This window comes from Macrobrachium rosenbergii, chromosome 2, assembly GCF_040412425.1.
Source record: "Macrobrachium rosenbergii isolate ZJJX-2024 chromosome 2, ASM4041242v1, whole genome shotgun sequence".
NCBI lineage: Eukaryota > Metazoa > Arthropoda > Malacostraca > Decapoda > Palaemonidae > Macrobrachium > Macrobrachium rosenbergii.
The window spans coordinates 92,203,654-92,224,284 of NC_089742.1; the positions used below are offsets into that span (position 1 = coordinate 92,203,654).

Genomic DNA, 20,631 nt, shown 5'->3' on the forward strand with positions numbered 1-20,631 from the left:
AATATTTTTCATGTTAGAGTGGTTGCTACTTGATTTAGTTTTATGGGAAATTTGTCTCCTGAGGACTGGATTAATGTTGTGCAGTGGAAGAGTAAAGGGATTTTGACAAAGGAAAAATCTATTTCTGAGGAAGGTCCCGTGTCACCCGGTGAAATTCCATTGTAGCACGAATTTCTAGGTATAAAATGCTAGATATACCAGAGAAAAAAGAGCTTTCAGGAAAGCTGGGGTTACTACCCCCAGATCGAGCGTCTTCTCCAGGGAAGATGTCAGTATAACGAAGGGTGAGTGAAAGATCACTACCACGGAGTCTTACTCGAAAGATTTCTCCCTATCAAAACCCCCAGAAGAGAGCGGTGAGCCGTTACAGCCCCTACACCCAAACACCCGCCAGCTCGGCTAAACCAGCGCCACCTACCTCATTCCAGGCTAGCACTAACCCCAGACTTGGCATGTGCAAGTAGGGGAGCAATAGGTGAGTCAGGGAGGGTCACGGGTGACACGGGACCTTCCTCAGAAATAGATTTTCCTTTGTCAAAATCCCTTTTCTGAGTCCAGTCCCGTGTCAGCCGGTGAAATAGTGATAGAGAATCATGCCAAGGCTGCAAACTACGAGGAAACAAGGTAATCTGAAGAAAAAAACATAAATTACGAAAATGGTTTTAATCAGGGAATCTCTTACATGTAGCAAGAACACTAAACCTAAGGCACATCAAAAGCTTAATATTACGAAAAAGTGGGGAAGTCCCCAGCATGGCGGGGAAGAGGCCCCAAAAATACTTAATACTACTAAAGCATAATGACATATGAAATTTGCATAGGTTAAATGGCATATACAATCTTAAAGCTACACATGTAAACTTAAAGCTAAACACGTAAGAGACAAAACCAAATGGGAAATAATATATACAGTACATATACACATATCTGGGGTACATGGAGCAAAATAAAAACCGCCCAGTACCCCACAAGAAAACACAATCATAACATGTCAGATTACAGTTTCCACTCAACAGAGACAAGATACATCAATATGAGGAGCAAGGCAGTGAGGCATGATCAACCAGGAGGATAAGCAGAGAAGCAAATGAGGCAGGCGGGGGGGGGAAAGGGGAGGATAAGGATATGATTAGTTAAGGTGGGAGATGACACTTCCCACAGCTATTGTAGAAAATTTCAGGGCTTGAGCGATTTTAAATAGTGGCGTTTAAACACTAGAGGTGATTTCCAACCCATGTATTTAGAGAGTTCTAAGAAGTCCATATTATGAAAGTAATTAATGGAAGTAGCAACTGCTCGAATATCATGAACCTTAGGAACTGAATCTGGGTTGGCCTGTTTAATAAAATACAAAATCTGTTGTCTTATAGCATTCAGTGAAAGAGTACCACCTTTCTCCCTGATAAAAAGAGGACCCGACTTACTCTGTGGAGTTCTTAAAAGGTAAGATTTAAGTGTATACACTGGACATAAAGACTGGTCTTGTGGAAGGGGCACCACCTTCCAAGGAGACCATCTGTCTTGTGGGTCTTCATTTTTTGGCTAAGAATCTAGGGTCAGGGAAAGGAGGACCTCTCCGGACGGGAGGAAGTTCACAAAATCATCACCTCTAGTGAGAGCCGATAGCTCTGAGATTCTGGCACCTGAAGCCAAGCTAATCAGAAATAAAGTCTTCCTTAACAGATCCTGATAAGAGCATTGAAAGTTGTTCATCTCTGATGCTAACTTAAGGACGTCATTGAGAAACCACGTAACCGAATGTGGGCGTGATACGGGTCTCAGATGAGCGCATGCTCTGGGGATAGATGAAAAATAGGAATCTGTAAGGTCAATTTTAAAGCCGTACAGAAATACTTTCTTCAGGGCTGACTTGGCTGTGGTAATAGTGGCCGGAGCAAGGCCTTTCTCAAACAGTGACCTAAAGAAGGAAACTCCTAAATTAGTCGTCATGATTTTGGCTTCAGATGCTTTCAGGAAGGAGGCTAATTTTTTGACTGCTGAGTCATACTGTCTAAGAGTAGAATCTCTTTTATCTGATTCTAGAAACAGAGTGTTAACAGGGTCAATGTTTGCTCCTTTTGGGCTGCGAATTTTATAAAGTCCATAAAACTAGGGCATTCTGAATTCTTGAGGAAGCTGACACAGTCTTGGTTTGTACTGTCTGGGTCAGTATGGGCTTGGGAATCGAAGACTCCGCAACCCCAGTTCCTGAAGAAGAGGGAACCAATTGCTCTTCGGCCAATAGGGGCTACTAGGGCTGTTTGACCTTTGAATGTCCTGAGTTTGTGTAATACTTTCAGCAGTAAATTTATTGGAGGGAACAGATAAATTTTCTCCCAATTGTTCCAATCTACTGTCATTGCGTCCGTGGCGTACGCCTGAGGGTCCAGGTTCGGGGCCACATAACAGGGGAGCTTGAAGTTGCTCTCCGTCACGAACAGATCCACTTGGAGACCCGGAACCTGGCGGCAAATCCATTTGAAGGATTCCCCGTCCAGGGACCACTCCGTCTCCAACAGAGTAGCCCTGGACAGGGAATCTGCCACCACGTTCCTTACCCCCACTAGGTGGGTGGCTGACAGGTGCCAGCCGTGCTTGTTCGCCAGGGAGAAGATAGCAACCATTACTTGGTTTACTCGACCTGATTTTGAGCTGCCCCTGTTGATGCAATGAACTACCACTGCGCTGTCCAATACCAGCCTGATATGAATCCGGTTGGGGGGGCGGATTTTCTTTAGAGTTAGAAAAACCGCCATAGCTTCCAGGGTGTTTATATGGAACTGCTGAAACATAGTGGACCACGTTCCTTGTACTTTTTGTTTTGGTGAATATCCCCCCAGCCGCTTAGGGAAGTGTCCGTGTGAACAACTAGTGCCGGAGGGGGAAATTGAAGCAGAACTGACTTGGACAGGCCTCTGATTGTGGCCCAAGGCCGCAGTCTTGTTTTTAAGATTCGAGGAATAGAGGAGACCTTGTCTCTGAGCTTGACATTGGCTCGACTCCGCCACACTCTGTTTATGTCGTTTAGTTTCGCTTTTAAGAGCAGGTCCGTCACTGAGGCAAATTGAAGAGATCCAAGGACTCTTTCTTGGGATCGGCGGGATGCTGATTGATTTTTGAGAAATTTTCTGGTGAGAGATGCTATCTCTTTCCTCTTGGGAGGCGGGAGAGATAACGTGTGAGAGGACAGATCCCACTGGAGACCCAGCCACTGAAACCGGGACTCGAGTCAGGCGGGACTTCTCTCTGTTCAGCTGAAAACCTAACGACTCCAGAAAGTTGATGACCATGGACGTAGCCTTCTGACACTCCAGAACTGTTGGTGCCCAAATTATCCAATCGTCAGGTATGCTGCTAGGGATATCCCTCGGGACCGGAGTTGTTGAACTACCGTGTCCGCCAGCTTGGTAAATATCCTGGGCGCAATGTTTAGACCGAAGGGCATGACCCTGAAGGAGTAGGCTTGATTCCCGAGTCTGAAACCGAGGAACTGAGAGAAGTTCCGCGCAACCGGGACGTGATAATAAGCGTCTGAAAGATCGATAGAGGTGGTGACGGCTCCACGCGAAGTAGAGTCCGTACCTGAGCTACCGTAAGCATGCAAAATTTGTCGCATTTTATGTAGAGATTTAGACGCGACAGATCCAGGATCACTCTTTGCTGGTCGGAGTCTTTTTGGGAACAGTGAATAACCTGCCTTGAAACTTTAGGTGCCTTACTTTCTTTATTGCTTGTTTGTTGAGCAATTCTGCCACGTAATCCTGTAGGATTGATGAGGGTGGCTGGTAAAACCTGGTCAGAGGAGGAGGGTCCTTGATCCAGCTCCATCCTAGACCCTTGGACACAATGCTGTGTGCCCAAGGGCTGAAGGTCCATTGGTCCCTGAACCAATACAGGCGACCACCTACCTGTGTTCTCTCAGTGGGAGGGAGCGGGTTTGTTCCCTCTACCACATCCAGGTTTTCCTCTTGGGGTGGTGTTGGCTTTTCCTCTATGAGGGGCCCTGCCTCTTCCCCCCTTTGCGATCCTATTAAGGCCGTGAAAGTATCCACGGCCCTCATAGGTGGGGTTGTATGCTGGCGAAGCAACATACGAAGGCGCAGCAAGGGAATGAGCTGGTTGAACCAGCACATATTGTTGGGGATGAGCCTTTGAGGTGGAGGGCTGTGCCACTGCCGAGACCGGGACGGCTTGGACTACCGCCTGATGGTGGGGCCTCTTATGCCTCCTGAAACGTTTGCCTCCTCTCGCCTGGGGGCCGCCAGATTCTGGGGTCTTGCGCTTGTAGGCAGAAATGCCCCAGCGAGAGCGCAGACTCTGGTTGGCCCTTGTAGCCTCAGCCATAACATTCGTAACCTCTTCTTCTGGGAAGAGGTTAGGCCCCCAGATCGAGCTCTTTACGAGCTTGTTAGGCTCGTGACGGATGGTGGCATCGGCAAAAATGAATTTTCTGCATTCCAGTCTGGCCATGATGAATTGAAAGGTCAGACTGAAAGCCAGCTAGCAGGGACTTAGCCAAGACTTGAAAAAATGGCTCGTCCGGCGGGGGAGCGGCAGTGGCTTCCGTAAGGCAGGCGGAGTTCAGGGACCGGGCTAGCTTAGTCCGGGCATCAAACTCCGCCTTTAGCAAAAGATTCCGGCAGCTTGGGGAGCTGCTCACTGAACTGTGAGGAAGCACAAAAGGGGTCCAACTTCCCAACAGTGAAAGTGGACGGTGCATCCGTCCAGAACTCGTCACCTCCCGGGAACACCAGGGAAGTGGAGTCTGTTTCCCTCAGCTGCGGTAATGGGCTACCTTTGAAGCACGCTCGGGCCGTAGCCAGAGCGACTTTGTTCAAACAGGGGGTGGGTAAGTTGTCTCCCAAGGCGAACATGGTGAAGTTGCCCTTGAAAGGTGTCAACTTTGTATTATCTGCCTGCCAGTCCGTCAGAGTGCGCAGGAGAGCCGACTGAGCTTGGTCCCTAGGGACGATCACAGTCTCCCTAGGAACCTTATCTGAACGTACCCATGCTTCCTCTGTTAGCCTCACGAAGCCTGGATAGGGGGGCAAGAGATCGGCGGGGAAGAACTCTAATTCCTCCAACCGTCTCGTGCCAAGACCTTCGACTGTCAAATTGCCATCATGTTGGATGGCCCGGAGGGCGAAACGCCAAGGGTTCCCGACATCGAAAGGCGGGAGGTCCGCTGTGTCGGGGATGACGTACTGGGGTTCGGCTGCAGGTGGGCAAGCCATTCCCGCCAGTATATTGTCATGACTGGCCAACTTTTCTGTGATCTTTGTAAATGTGGTGTCGACCTCCTCCGAGAATCGTTTGAAGAGCTGGTTCGCGAAAGCCTCCGCGTCAAAGGCAGGCTGGCGAGGAGGGCTTGGTTTTGCTGCCCACTTACTCGCGCCTTTGCCGGAGGAACCAGACTTGCTCCCGGAGGCTACAGGTGCTGAGACCTTAGCCTTCGACGGGGGGAAAGGCAATGCTTTCTTGGAAGACGAGGACTTATAGCCCTTCGCCTTCCATGAAGTCTTCAACTTCAACTTGGGGATAGCTGATGGAGCTCTATCACCCAAGGAGGAAGACTTCACAAAACCTGTAAAAGAAGAAACTGAAGAAACTGGGGAGTCAAAAAGGGGGCCTGCCCCAACAACCTCACCTACCTCGCTACTTACCACCTGGTCCTGTTCAGTATTCTTAGGTTCCAGGTCTAAGTCTAAAGCGGCGACGTCCTCCGAAACCTCGGCACAGAGAATATCCACTTGGGGTGGCTGGGTCGCATCCCGGATCTGCTGGATGATGGGGGTGGCAAGATCTTCTGGCACTGCGGCCGCCACCCGTGCGCCGGGTAAAGCAGGTCCCTCAACTGGCGTCGAGGACATAGTGCTTCCCGACGGAACGTTCCTACCAAACCCAGCCACCCAAGCCCGGAGGGATTCCAAGGCAGACTTCTTGGAGGACTCGTCCGCCTGTAAGAAAACCAGCAATTAGCCAAGAACGAAAGAACAGTCCGGGAACCATGTAAACAGTATTCAATATGAGGAGCGTAAAACGGAGGAAGACTGTCACTTACCGACTCGTCCTGGACGGTTGCGCACAAGGCGGAGCAAACCTCACAACCATCAGGGTGCCAGACTACAAGGTCGTCGAGCGGACCGCACAACCAGCGTGGGTCCGGCACACCACGTGACCGTAAGGTTGTTGTAGTGGCGGTGCACCCGGCTCCTCACAGCGAACAGTCTGTAAGTGTAAAAGTACATGAACCTACCACTCTAAGCAATCTAAAGCCGGCAAGGCCGGGAATTTCGACTACAACCGGAATACTCCGGCGGAGAAGAAATCCCTTATCATAAACTAGGCCAATAAGCTCTAAAATACACAGAGTGGAAGGTAGAAAACTTCCAGACCCCGGAATACTCCGGGAAATGAAAGGTATGAGACAACAAGAACTCACCGCAAGGGTTGCCAGTAAAAACAACGGCGGAACCCCTGGGTGTAGAACCGGACTCACGTATATATAAAAATGAGGTGTGTACTCCGTTGGATAAACACACTTATCTAAATATGTATATACATAAACAATAACATTAAACAAGTGATGGTACAAAGGGCAAACTACTCCGGAGACCGGAGGGATCCACTCCCCTATATATATAAATATATGTATCTCTTCCTCTCTTACTTCCCCGCCAGAGAAACAAGGTGGGCAAGATGCTCGTATATACATAACATAAGCCGGAGCAAGTATAATAACCCAACCAAGTAACTTGACGGGGAGAAAAGAAGTGTGGGATAGAGTGTTGAACACGTTCGAGCTCTGAGTAAAGCGAACCACCAACACCAACGCAGCGATGCTAGGGACTGTATGGGAGGGAGCGAATCCCTCTACCAAATGGAGGAGTCCCTGAACTCGGAGAAAACGCCATCTAGCGTCACCCGCACGAGTAGAGCAAGGCTGGAGAGGGAGGAGGGGGGGGGGGGGTGGAGTAGGGGAGAGTGGTAGGCTACGAAAATGAGAACAGGAGACGGGGAAATATATCACCCGCTCAACTGCACACATACACCACTCCCAGAATAATGAAACTTAGGAGGGTGGCCTACTACTAGGGGAGGAAGCGACCGAGCCTCAATGCCCGACTCCTGACTAGGCGAAGCCTAATAAGGGACCTAACCTAGTATAGGCTAGGAAAACGGAAGGAGTGCGGAAGGGAGGAGGAAGCAAACAGGGAGAGAAATTTTGTGCCGAGAACCAACCGGGGCCGAGAAGAGGGGGCAAGAAGGCGACTAGCCTAGAGGAGACACATCCAAAGAACTCTATTCCCCCAAAGGAAGGAAGAGAACTAAGGGGCTCAGTCTGCCCACCAAAAAACGACCCTGGAGGAAACAGCAACCAAAACTCCCTCAACCTGATGGATCTGCACGCCAAGGGCAAGGGGAGGGAAGCAAAACAAGCCTACTCCACTAAATAACCATCACACATAAACATGGGGAAACAAAAATGTGCTCAACAGGGTGCGTAGCCTACCTCAGGGAAGCGGTTAGATCTGAGGCTGCCGCCACCTCGAGGAGGTAAACAATGAATAAAATAAAAAGAGAGCACCATCGCCAAGAATAAAACAATTAGCCTAATACAGACTAAGAATAACAAGGAACCTAACCTGGGGGGGGGGTACCTGGACGGGGCATCACCCTCACAAAGGCCGACAGGCCAATAATATGTAAAACTCGAAAAAAGGGGGGCCACCGCAGGGAACCCGCCAGGAGGAGAACCATGGGGCAAAAAATAACATCTATAACGACAAGGAGACAACCCCAACAGAAAAGAACTGATGGGGTCGCCTCGCGGTCGACATGGCTGGCGGAGGACGCCGTGGCGTCATAATAAGATCTCAATATTTGTGAAAAGACGAGACCATAACAGCCAAAATATAGAACAAAACCCCACAATAAGATGGTACTTAACTTGGAGATGGTAAAGCTGCTCGATGACATGGCGATAGAAGAAAATAAATCCAAAAAGGCACGAGCACACAAAAGGAAATGGTAGCAATCACGTGCTAGAAAATGGAATGAGGTAGGTGGCGCTGGTGTCGCCGAGCTGGCGGGTGTTTGGGTGTAGGGGCTGTAACGGCTCACTGCTCTCTTCTGGGGGTGACTCCGTGGTAGTGATCTTTCACTCACCCTTCGTTATACCGACGTCTTCCCTGGAGAAGACGCTCGATCTGGGGGTAGTAACCCCAGCTTTCCTGAAAGCTCTTTTTTCTCTGGTATATCTAGCATTTTATACCTAGAAATTCGTGCTACAATGGAATTTCACCGGCTGACACGGGACTGGACTCAGAAATTTGGTTTTTGCCACCCACACCCTTAAAGACATAGAAATCGCATTTTGAGAATTGTAAAGCCCTAAGTCTGCTAGTCTTTTCTAAACCAAAAGAAAGAACAGTCTTGTAGGCCCTTTGTTTTTAAATCCCATGTTTTGATTTTATGCGAATCATGAAGGTACATATGTTGTACAGGAACATACTATATATCATTAGATATTTCTTTTTAGTTGACTGTTATTTTTTTTAGCTTTTGAACCCAGGCATAGGTCACCCTTCACACCACATCTGTTCATACTGGCTGAAGCGAAAGTGGTTTTCTATGCAAGGCTGGTCCTCACTAAGCACATGTGAGAGCCATGCTTCCTGAATGGAATCTATCTTTTGGCAGCAGTAATATCCAGGAAGAATTCCAGATCAAGTAAAAATTGGGTTTCATGCAAGAAACTTTTAGCTCACTTAGCTAAGTGGATTTTGTCTAGCTGCACTACCCACCATCCTATTTTGTGGAAATTGGCCATCTTTAACAGGAGGTAAGATTCATTCCAAATAATATAAATTTTCATAATAGAATTTATTTGGAGACTTACTGTGAAAGTAGATTCCACCCAGCCTCCCCACAACTTCATGGGCTGTCAGGAAGAATTCAGACAGAGTGCTAAAATATTCAGAATATACCTGGCGGAGAACAGGTAAATAAGAGAGTTATCCGGGTCAGCCAAAGCAATTTCATTTTATTTGAATGCCAACTCGCCTGCCTGTGTGGAGATATAGCAATCTTTAACAGTGGGTAAGTATCCAGATAATAAATTTTATCATAAAAATTTATATCTTCATGAAAATTGCAGATCTCCGCATGCCATAATACACAACACAGTAAATAATTCTTGCAACATCTCTGGACATGCAAAGGGCCTATGGTACTACTTGGAGTTCTGCACTGCTGGAGAACTTCGCAATAATAGTATCTGATGCTTCTTACCTTTAATCATAAAAAATTTCTTAATAGGACACTTTTCAGGTGTGATTAGTTAACATTTATGTAAACATACACATTAGAAAATGTCTCACAGGAAGTTTTTTGAGTGTCAGATTGTTCCTCAGTGCAGTAACCAGTCTAACAAATCATTACCAAATGGAATTGTTTGTATATTGATGGCTTTACATTTTGAAGATAATAGGTGCCATTCATTGGGGGAGTAAGTGTACAATGTATTTTAGTTTGAAATTTTCCATTTATTTATCTCTCCTTTTACCAGTTATGATAATAGTAGTGAAGAGATGAGATGTTATAACATTGTGGCAGCTGAAGCTCAAAGACTTACAAATGGTGGACTCCAAGATGGATTGCGAGACTTGCTTTCTCCAGAGTTATCTCTTCCCATTCTTCCTGAATACCAAGTTTCCCGTGCACAGGTAAAGTGTAAATATTTTTGCTTTCAAAGCACCATTGTCTTACTTAATACAATATCATTAATAGGTAGCATTTTTAGTTTACTTAGTTATTCAGAAGATGAAACCTATTCATATGGAACAAGCCCACAGGGACCATTGACTTGAAATTCTAGCTTCCAAAGAATGTGTTGTTCATTAGGAAGACATAAGAGGAGGTAAAGGGAAATACATAAAGAAGAGATCACACTTATTAAAGAAATGAATTAATAAATTAATAAATAGATGAAAATGTATTAAAATGCAAGGAGAAGGTAGTAATGCATTGCATCTTCGCTTGAACTTTTGAAGTGCCATAATAAAAAGTTTTGGAAAGTAGCTTATGTCATGTCAAATAATAGGGAACACTTGCCCCTTGTAACCCAGAGTTCTAACACACGATGTCATCAGTGTGCCCATGGATGATAGTATTCTACTTTGTTAATTCTCCAAGTTTTTTTTGTATCACTCAAATAGTGGGAAGCAAGATTAGTGGAACGACCCAGTTATGATGGCTTATCACATGTTTTGTTTTGTATGTTCAAATATAGTAAAATAACACATCAGAATAGTGGTAATTAAAAAGATGTGGTGATTAAAAAGATGCCTTCAACCCTAAAGGTATCCGGTTTGTGCTAAGAGTAATGTGGTGGCACAAGTTTAATATCCAGACTTTGAAATTGTATTATATACCTAGTCTTAGAGAGGGTACAAAATAAAGTTTTAACAATGCAAATTTATCTGAACATCAGATCATTGGCTATAAGATATGTGTCATTGGTATACAGTTATTTCATTACTGTATTCAGAAGGTGAACTCTGTTCATATAGAACAAGTCCACAGGGGCCATTGACTTGAAATTCAAGCTTCCAAAGATTATGGTGTTTATCTGAAAGTGGGAAATACAGAGAGAAGAGATCAGTTATTAGAAAAACAGATAAATTAAATTAATGAATAAATAAATAAAAATGTAAATAAAGTATTAAAGCGTAAGAAGAATTTTACTAGGGTAGTACTCTTATGCATTACATCTTCACTTAAACTTCTGGAGTTCCAATTGCACGACATCCTCAGGGAAGCTGTTCCACAGTCCAGTGGTGTGAGGAATAAATGGCCTCTGGGATTGGTAAGTTCTACAGTGAGGCACATTTACTGCATATTGGTGCTGCTGTTCAGTGAATCTGGTTGCTCTTGGCAGGAAAAGGGATCAGGGATCAGTTGCAAATGTGAAAGATCTCTTAAAAATACAACTTATGAAAAAGTGACAAATGAGACCATCCATCAATGGTCCAAGTCATAACTAGTAATGTTAGAAAACAGAAACCTACCACCACCAACCACTCTATCTAAAAGAGCTAAATCTCTGGCAGAAGCAGACATCCACACCGGAGAAAAGTATTCTGATAAGGGAAGGACAACTGGCCTAAAACGGGTTGCATTGATTTTATCACTTTTGTAAATATGAGGCCCCTCAAACAATGCCTTACTTTCGTGCAACATTTGCTGAAACTTTCATTAGATTTTTATCAAAAGTAAGATGTGAGTCAAAAGTTACACCTGAAAGGGAGGACAGGGTGGAAAATCTGTACGAGATCCGCTAATCAATAATGTTTTCATTTTACTGGAGTTCAGCCTCATACCCCACAGACTACACCATTCACTAATCTGGTCCAAGTCCCGATTTAGACTGAGGGCAAGTTCATTTCTCATAAGTGGAGACTTTACTACATCCACATGTTGCAACATTGTAATATTGAACAATCTTGTTTTCCAGGCCAACAACCATATCACTTGTATACATTAAAAATAAAAGTGGACCAAGAACACTACCCTGTGGCACTCCAGAAACAATAGGTCTTGGTTTGCTAAAGATCCCATCAACAGCAAGTAGCTGCCTACATGTAAGGAAATCTTGAAGTAATCCTAAAGCATATCCACCCACTCCATGGTCCTTAAGGTTGTAAGTAAGTGCCTTGTGATTTACTAAATCGAAAGCAGCACTAAAATCTGTGCAAATCACAAACAACAACTTTGGAAGTATGAAAATTTAAGAAGCATATGAGAGAACACCAGAAAGATTCCACAAAGGGAAGTTATATCAGCTTCTCCAGCTGATTTAGCCGATGAAATTTACCTCATTCTCCCAGAATAATGAAGTGAAAGGTTTGAAGACGGAAATGAATAAAAAAGGGGGCTGTTCCAGCTGTCCTGTCATTACAATTATGATACAGAGAGAAAGAGAAATCCCAATTGGGCAAGAACTAGAAACAGACCCATACAGATAGTGCAACAACAATTTTTTAAAGCAAGCACACCAATCAAAATTTTGAAATAATAATAGTGTTGATAAATGGAGTAACAAAGGTAAAATAAAACTTTAATAGAATTTATTAGATCTCTTATCTATCAAGTACATTGCCTATCTGTGTGCATGGGCAAATACATACCATTGATTCTGTGCAATATTCAATATATTTAACCCAGGATGCAAGCTATAACAAAAAAATAAAACTTAAAAGAAAATTTATTAGATCTCATATCGATTAACTACGTTGCCCATCTGTGTGGCTTGGCAAATACCATTGACTCTGAGGAATATTCAGTATGTTTAACCCAGGTTGTAAGTTATAAGATAAAGAATCATGCTGTATCTTTGATCTGAGCAGCAGTAACTTCCTGATGCTACAAATATTGATTTTACACAAGAAATGGTCAAAAAGATAAAAATGCTGTTAAATCCATGATTAATGTTAAAAACCCACATTTCTCTTGTTGTAAGCAATCTTCACAAGTGATGACATCGTAAAATTATTAAAATATTCCATCAAATGCATTGCAAAACAATCTGATATCACTAACTTCTCAATTTTAAATCTTTGAGAAAATTCTGTGGAAAGTGATTGTGAAGCAACCCACAGTTGGTGACCTTCTCCCAACTAAGTGGCATGGGTTTAATTATGGGTGACTTATAATCTGAGGTGTTGCCTCAGAGTCAGAATGATAATTCAAGAATTGGGTAGTGAAACAACACTAATAAAAGGCTTGCTAAGGCTTTTGACAAAGTTTGAAATTTCAAATTACTGTAATGCCATAAGCTCAAAGAAGAGTGGATAGGTGAACCTGTAGAAGCCTGGTCGCAGGAGCCTGGTTGCATAATTTTGTCAAATGAATTGCTTCATGTGTCAGCTAAAGAGTGCTATCCAAACCAGTAGCAGTTGTTCCACAAAGAGTAGTAATTGGGCCTGTTCTTTTTATTATCATGATGATAAATAATATTGATAAAAATTTGCAAAGTCCACGTGTATTATTATTAGCTGATGATTCTCACATCTGAGCAATATCAGATTCATAAGAAAATGTAGATGGTTTCAAAGTATAAGACACAGAAGGTGATCTTTAATGGAGATATACTTGAACACACACACTAAGAGAGATCAGAAAATATTGCTCAATATCTGGAGCCAGATAGAAATGCCATCTTGGTGAACCCCCAAGTCAAAGACATCTCTCTTTGCTTCTGATAGGCAAACATGGTCAAACCCATTTTGACAGAAGTAAAGTGAACAGTCATAATCAGTTGGCCTGGATATTGTGAACAGAAGGCGATGTCAGTACTTTGTGCACACTATGAGGAACATTGATTTGAATAATTATTGCCTATTGATCATCATTATGGTCTCCACACCCAACTGACTAATTAGAGAATGACTTGAGGGAGTGTTGTGTAGCTTCACATAAAAAGAAGACTTTCATAACCTTCCTTAGTTTTTTGGGCTGTAGATGATGATTGCTATACAGTATTGTGCATCTACACTTTCAAGGAGTGTTTGGTTCTAAATTTACCAGCCCATTAAAGCAAGAAACCTTTAGAACCTTCGCTCTTCAATTCCACCAGAATTCTAGAACTGTTGTTAGAAGCTGTTTACTGCATTCTCTAATGTACCTTAAAACAGCTGAGATTGCCTCATCATTCACACTCATTGCCCCTAACCGGGGGAGTTGTCTTTTTCTATGTTTTTCAGTCAGTACACTTATTTACAAATAATCTAGACAAATTCTTGCTGGATAAACCAAGATGCAGTGCCTCTGATCATTTCAGTGACCCTAATAGAGGGTGCAATTTTAACCTAATCTGGCACCCTTACTCTTTGTAAAGTCAGATTTAACTTAATTTCTTTTGATAATTGTTAGAAATAAAATACAGCAGTTTCTGAATCTAAACAGAATGGTTTGACAAGGTAAACACACCCCATACTGGTGGAATAAATCAGTGGGTAAAATTCTCTCTCTCTCTCTCTCTCTCTCTCTCTCTCTCTCTCTCTCTCTCTCTCTCTCTCTCTCTCTCTCTCTCTCTCTCTCTCTCTCTCTCTCAGACATGTGTTGGAGGAGGAAAGTTGATTCTTGTAATATAATTGCCATAGGCCATTAATTTATCTCTAGTCATTCTCTTTTTATTTTGAAAATGGTAGATTTTAGTATGATAGATGGAAGATGCAAAGCTTTTTTTGAGCTTTTACAAGGTTTTTCCCATGGCACAGCTTCTTAGGGACAAAAACCCTCTCTGGTTTTCTTATTGCAAATGGGCAAAAATTCTCTCTGGTTTTTGTGTTGTTACATACACTTTGTGGATAATTCTGAAATTACTGTATTCCATTATTGTAAGTTTTGTAAAATTTGGTACTCTTCTATAGGAACTTAACTTAAAAATAATGTGCTTTATCTGAACTCTAAAATATTGATATTGATAATTAGAAAAAAATAATGTGAGTAATTTAATAAAGATTTATTGTTCCAAAATTTAAAAGAAACATATTTGACCCTGTAAATTCTTTTAAAGGCTAGATGTTGTACTGTATTATATTCTTACTATAGTCTTACGATGATGAGTACTTTTCTGTGAAAGAATCTCCATATTGTCTAGGTTGCCCTGCATATGCTTTCCTGTATTGACACTGTGACATGGGCTCATGAGCATGGATTGACTGTAGTAGATGATGATCCACATACAGAAGCCACAGTTCGTGTTTATACAAGAGAGGATTTCACACCTGTCAACAGATTTGAAAGTGAGTGTTTAATATGATTCATGACTGAACAGTGCAACGCTATTAGTAATGGAAATCTCTCATTTTTTCTAAATAAGTTTTTTCACATACAAACCCATTATGTTATGGTAGCCTTTTTGGGGTACCAGTAATCTCCTGACATATCTCAAAAGAAGAAATCTCCCTTTCCACTTATCTGAGTGTGCACATGGGTCCCATTGTGTTTCTTTCGGTGCAAACTGCTCATTTACTGTATAGTCTGAACGAGCTGAAATGTGGAGTACTCAGTAGGAGATCCAGCTTTACTGTGTAAAATAATTAAGTTTTTATGAAAAGAAAAATGTTTCATTTACATGAAAAGTACATTTGCTTCAGCCCAAAAACCCATTCCATACAGTACCTTGATTAGGTACTTGGTGGGAAGACTCATCACCAGAAGATCCAAAGAACTCAGAACTCTGATCTGTTGGATAGCTTAGTTAAGGGCACAACATGAGTCTTTAGGTTTATAAGAGTTCATGAATCAGGCTTGGCCATGTTAGTAAAAGTTTGGGTTGTACTCCACCATGCTTATAATGACCAACATTGAAAAACTATATACTATAGTCTAACCTTTTAAATCCGACTTTCCATGGTCCAGAAACTCTATGATCCGGGATGTTTTTTGAATCAGCTGCTATTAGTTCTTGAGCAGCTGTGAGGGTGGCGTCACACATTTCAGATTTTGGATTTTTTGGATTTCGGAAATGAAGCATATTCTGTAATACTAGTTTATTTCCAACAATAACATTCAGTGAAACTCAAAAATATGTAGCATACAAAAGAACTGTAATTTTTGTACATACTCGTATGTCATCAAAACTTGGTTTCATGAGATCATTAAAATTTTGTCTAAAAACATGATTTCATCATATACTTCGTGTATAGTGCGAGATGTATTTTCAGTAGATTACACTAAGGCAGGCTTTCTATGCCTGTCTCAGTTTTGGTAGACATCATTGATAATACATATTACTGTATATCTGAGTTAGCTTGTAACTAAGAAATAGGCCTAGAAGCAAAAGTTCGTTTGGTTAAATGCAAACCTTCATACATTAAATCAGGCTTCCCAACCTTGTGACTTGTCTAAGAATTCATTACTATTTCTAATAATTAACAACCACTTACTACTGTGTGCAAGACACTGGCATAAAAAACAGCAAGTACTGACATAAGCAATAGAATCGAGAAACAACCGTTTGCTGTTGTCAGTTATTGTAACTAACACATTAATTAAGGGTTGAGCTACAGTTCTCGACTTTTTAAAAATTTGCTAATTTTCAGTGGTGACTTCCCTAAAGAAAAATAAAATAAATCTTTATTCATACTTCATGCAATAGAGGGGAAAGCGTTAAAAAGTGTGCCACTAAATTTACGGTGTAGCAGTGGCTGAAGAAACAAATAATGTGCAGGCCACAGAATGTTTTGGAAAAGGCAAAAGCAATATCTGATACTGGTGAAATCACACCTTTACTTCATTTAACTTGCTTCACGTATAAATAAAATAAGTTGCATTTTTAAATCCAACTTTGATAATTTATGAAAAAACGAATCTCTGAAATGCACTTCATTTAGCAACTAATGTCTGTGGTAATGTCAGCAAAATACAGTCAGCTGATGATTTTAAGAATGTAAACATTGTCAGAATGCAAATGATGCCTGAACGCTGTATTCATAAACCATAATATGATAATGGTATGGCAATAATACAAGAAATATAATTGTTTACAGTACAGTACGTAAAACAAGTTTTATTAAAAGATAATTCTTAATACTGTACAGCTGTTATTTGAATTTTGCAAATGGATATCTTTCGTTGGTGTAACGACCTTACCAAGGTCAATAGTCTCTCTCTCTCTCTCTCTCACACGTTTAAAGAAACAAAAACTGCAGATGTTTAGATTTTTGCTGAAAATGAAAGCCAGAAAAGTTTGAAGTGCCAGAAAACATTGAAAGGTGCCAGGATCAAAACTTGACAATGCACTTTTAAAGTCGTTTACTCTCCGACAAACCGAAGGTGTAAGCATTTATGGGGAGATACTTATGGAGCAGGCCAGAATTTTCATAAGGGACTTAACTTATTGAATGACAGTTATTATTCATAAGTTTTGTTCTACTTTTGATAACACAGCAATATATATAAAGAATGAGCTGGCAAGACTGTTTACATAGGGGTTTTTCAGGGGTGATTTCTGTCATTTGGGATTTTCTGTAGTCCAGCAGTGACCTGGTTCAGAGGAGCCGGTTTAAGGAGGTTGGATAGTCCCATTATTCCATTGCTGTGTGGCATAGTCATAATTACTCCAAAATATCTATGTTTAGAACTTGATCTGCTGCCACCAAGGGTCAGCTGTGTACAAGCCCCAGATTTTATGAGGGATGCCTTAGATGATATTTGATAAAAGGAGAGGGTGGTTGTAGTCATACTGATGATGGGATGTATATATACCATTGTTAACTTTCAAAAGCAGCCAAAATTGCTTTAGCCCTGACCTCATGACCCTTGACGCATAGAACATGGATGCATGAGTTAGACATGGAGGAATAAACTGCCAAAAGTACCCTCTTGTACTATGGGAAGATAGTATTTTTACTTACTGTATGTCTAGTGATGCCAAAAGACAAAATTAATCCTGAGCTACTTATCCTAGTGGTAGAGGTTGTGGTTTTTCTCGAGATATTTGACAGTTTCGTCAGAGCTTAAGAGGATTGCCTTCCTTTGTTAACTGGGCTGGCAGCATAGGAATGCTGAAGTTAATTGTTGCCTGAAGGAGATTGGAAGCTGTCAGAGTTTTGGCTGCAAAACCTGTGACATAGGGTAGGCTGATACTCTGCCAGTTCCTGGAGTGGGATATCTAGGTAGACAAGGCTTGGCATTCACTTACCCTCCAAGTGGTAGCTAGAAGATTACTATCATAAGTGTCGGCTTCTCTTGTGATACACTTTCAGTAGATTTGAGAATATCGCTTGAGCGGCATTTGAGAAACAAGGAAATATCCCTTACTGGAAGCATCAAAATTCTGGAAATAGCTTAATTCTCAGAATGTTAATGCTCTGGCATAGCCCCTTGGATGGGGAAGTCAGATCTGTGCCCCAACCATCAAAGACTTGAGAGAGAACAGAGCAGTAATCTTTTATAGGTGATACAATAGGAATAGTGCTTTGAGAGGATCAGCAGACTTTGTACTAAACCAGTTACAAAAGAGGTGCCACTAGGTCTGGTAGAGGTGTGACTTCTGCAGCTGCTATAGAAAAACTCTCACTAAAACAGTACTTGATGACATCCACACATGTAAGTGGAGGATCTGGAGGTTTTGATTATAATGATTAAATGAGCAAGTGTGACAGCTCCTCTAGGGTAGGATCTTTGGGCAATCTATTAGAAGTCTGGGATTGAGACTTTTTCACCAAAATTGAACAGTCATTGTCTTTGTTAATATCACAAAGTTCTTTAGTTTCCTCAGAACTGATTCTAGTGTGGTTGTTTTGCAATTCCTTGGGTCACTTGCGGCAAGAAGAGGCAAAACACTTCATACTTTCAACATTGTATATGCAAATATTTATATTTACATACATCACAAACATTCATATACAGTGGAACCTCGGTTCTCGACGCTAATCCGTTCTAGAAGGAGTGTCGAGATTCGATTTTGTCGAATTCCGAATCAATTTCGACCATAAGAAATAACTGAAAATGGATTAATCCGTTCCTGACCACCAGTCACTACTCCAACCTTGTCTTTTTATACAAAACACTACACACATTACAATTAAATAAGTTCAGAGTTAAATAACTTACCTTATTAGAAGTCTTCTTACAGTTTTAAATGCATACTGTATCAAAAAAATTGGCCTACCAGTGGTAGACCGAGCGCCACAGGCTAGGCTAGGCAGCCTATGAGCACTGTAACGGGTACGCACAAAAACTGTTGTTAATGATAAATACAATGAAAAACAAGCCTGATCATTACATTAAATTAATAATACAATATTAAAAATAAGCCGAATGTACTGTAGAGTCTGTTATAAAAATTAAGAAAAACGTCCTAAGTTACGTCAGCATCCGGCAGCTTGTGGCAAGCGCGGATGTAAACAAACCAGAGCGCCGTCCTGGTGGCGTATCACGGTACTAATTACATAAGCATTGTGTACGTTCAGTATTGTATTAATTTATGGTAAATTCCATTCAGAGTCTACTGTAATGTATAAAATCACTGTAAAACATCTTTCAATAAATGTTATGATACCCTAACATGTATTTTTCAATAAAATATCCTTGTAAGCAGAATCCCCGAGTTAACCTTAGGCTAACCCCTTCTTTACCGAGAACCTTACGGTATTCACTAACGCACAGCACACGTAAACATTGCATTCACTACAGAAATGAACAAGTGTGCCTCTGTCTAAAAAAAAAATCGAGCATGAGACTATTCCTTGTAAGCAGAATCTCCGAGTTAACCTCAGGCTAAGCTCTTCTTTACCGAGAACCTTACGGCATTCACTAACGAACAGCACACACAAACATTGCATTCGCTACAGAAATGCACAAGTGCGCCTCTGTCTAAAAAAAGAATCGAGCATGAGACTATTCCTTGTAAGCAGAATCTCAGCGTTAACCTCAGGCTAAGCTCTTCTTTACCGAGAACCTTACGGCATTCACTAACAAACCGCTGCACGTAAACATTCCATTCGCTACAGAAATGCACAAGTGCGCCTCTGTCTAAAAAAAAAATCGAGCATGAGACTATTCCTTGTAAGCAGAATCTCCGAGTTAACCTCAGGCTAAGCTCTTCTTTACCGAGAATCTTATGGCATTCACTAACGAACAGCACACGTAAGCATTGCATTCGCTACAGAAATGCACAAGTGCGCCTCTATCTAAAAAAAAAAAAAAATCGAGCATAAGACTGTTCCTTGTAAGCAGAATCTCTGAGTTAACCTCAGGCTAAGCTCTTCTTTACCGAGAACCTTAAAGCATTCACTAAGGAACAGCACACGTAAGCATTGCATTCGCTACAGAAATGCACAAGTGCGCCTCTGTCTAAAAAAAAAAAAAAAAAATCGAGCATAAGACTGTTCCTTGTAAGCAGAATCTCTGAGTTAACCTCAGGCTAAGCTCTTCTTTACCGAGAACCTTAAAGCATTCACTAACGAACAGCACACGTAAACATTGCATTCGTTACAGAAATGCAAACGTGTGCCTGTCTAAAAAAAAAAAAAACCGAACATGAGACTGTAGCCTATGTATGTACTGCAGTTACACTTGTTTCCAAATTAGTGTATGTACGTAATACCGTACTGTATGTACTAAATTTTCGTCATCAATTATTGTTACATATGTACAGTATGTACTGTAATATCCAAATGTCTGAATGTACTGTACGTACAGTAGACAGCCAGCAATGTTTTGCTTCATCATACACCTGGCAGCAGTGGACAACCTCCGATGCTTTGTTTTTCTCTATGTTACGTACACCATTCAAACTGAAATCTTAAAGAGGCCTACCACCTCCGTGTACCCGACACATATTTTATGCAATATTAAACGGGTAAAAAGATGGAGTTTTGAGGGAGAGAGGAAGTTACTGTACAATAACCCTACATAGACAGCACAAAATCTTAAGAGGCCTACCACCTCCGTGTACCCGTTACTGTGCAATATTAAACGGGTAGGGATAAACAAGAAAACCAGAAATTAACTCATTTTTCATTTTATTATTGCACTGTATGTACGTAATGATTACTAAAACTAGTCTACAAAAGTAATCCTTAACACTAGCACAAACATATAAGACTTAATACT

At 41.7% G+C, this 20,631-nt stretch overlaps 1 protein-coding gene across 1 annotated transcript in view; it reads left to right on the plus strand.

The window, feature by feature from the left end:
• hiw (highwire) overlaps nt 1-20,631 on the plus strand; it is a 1,788,684-nt gene that overhangs the window by 661,181 nt on the left and 1,106,872 nt on the right. The window contains 2 exon segments of the mRNA XM_067112237.1: nt 9,572-9,728; nt 14,666-14,810. Of these exon segments, the coding sequence (XP_066968338.1) occupies nt 9,572-9,728; nt 14,666-14,810 (302 nt within the window).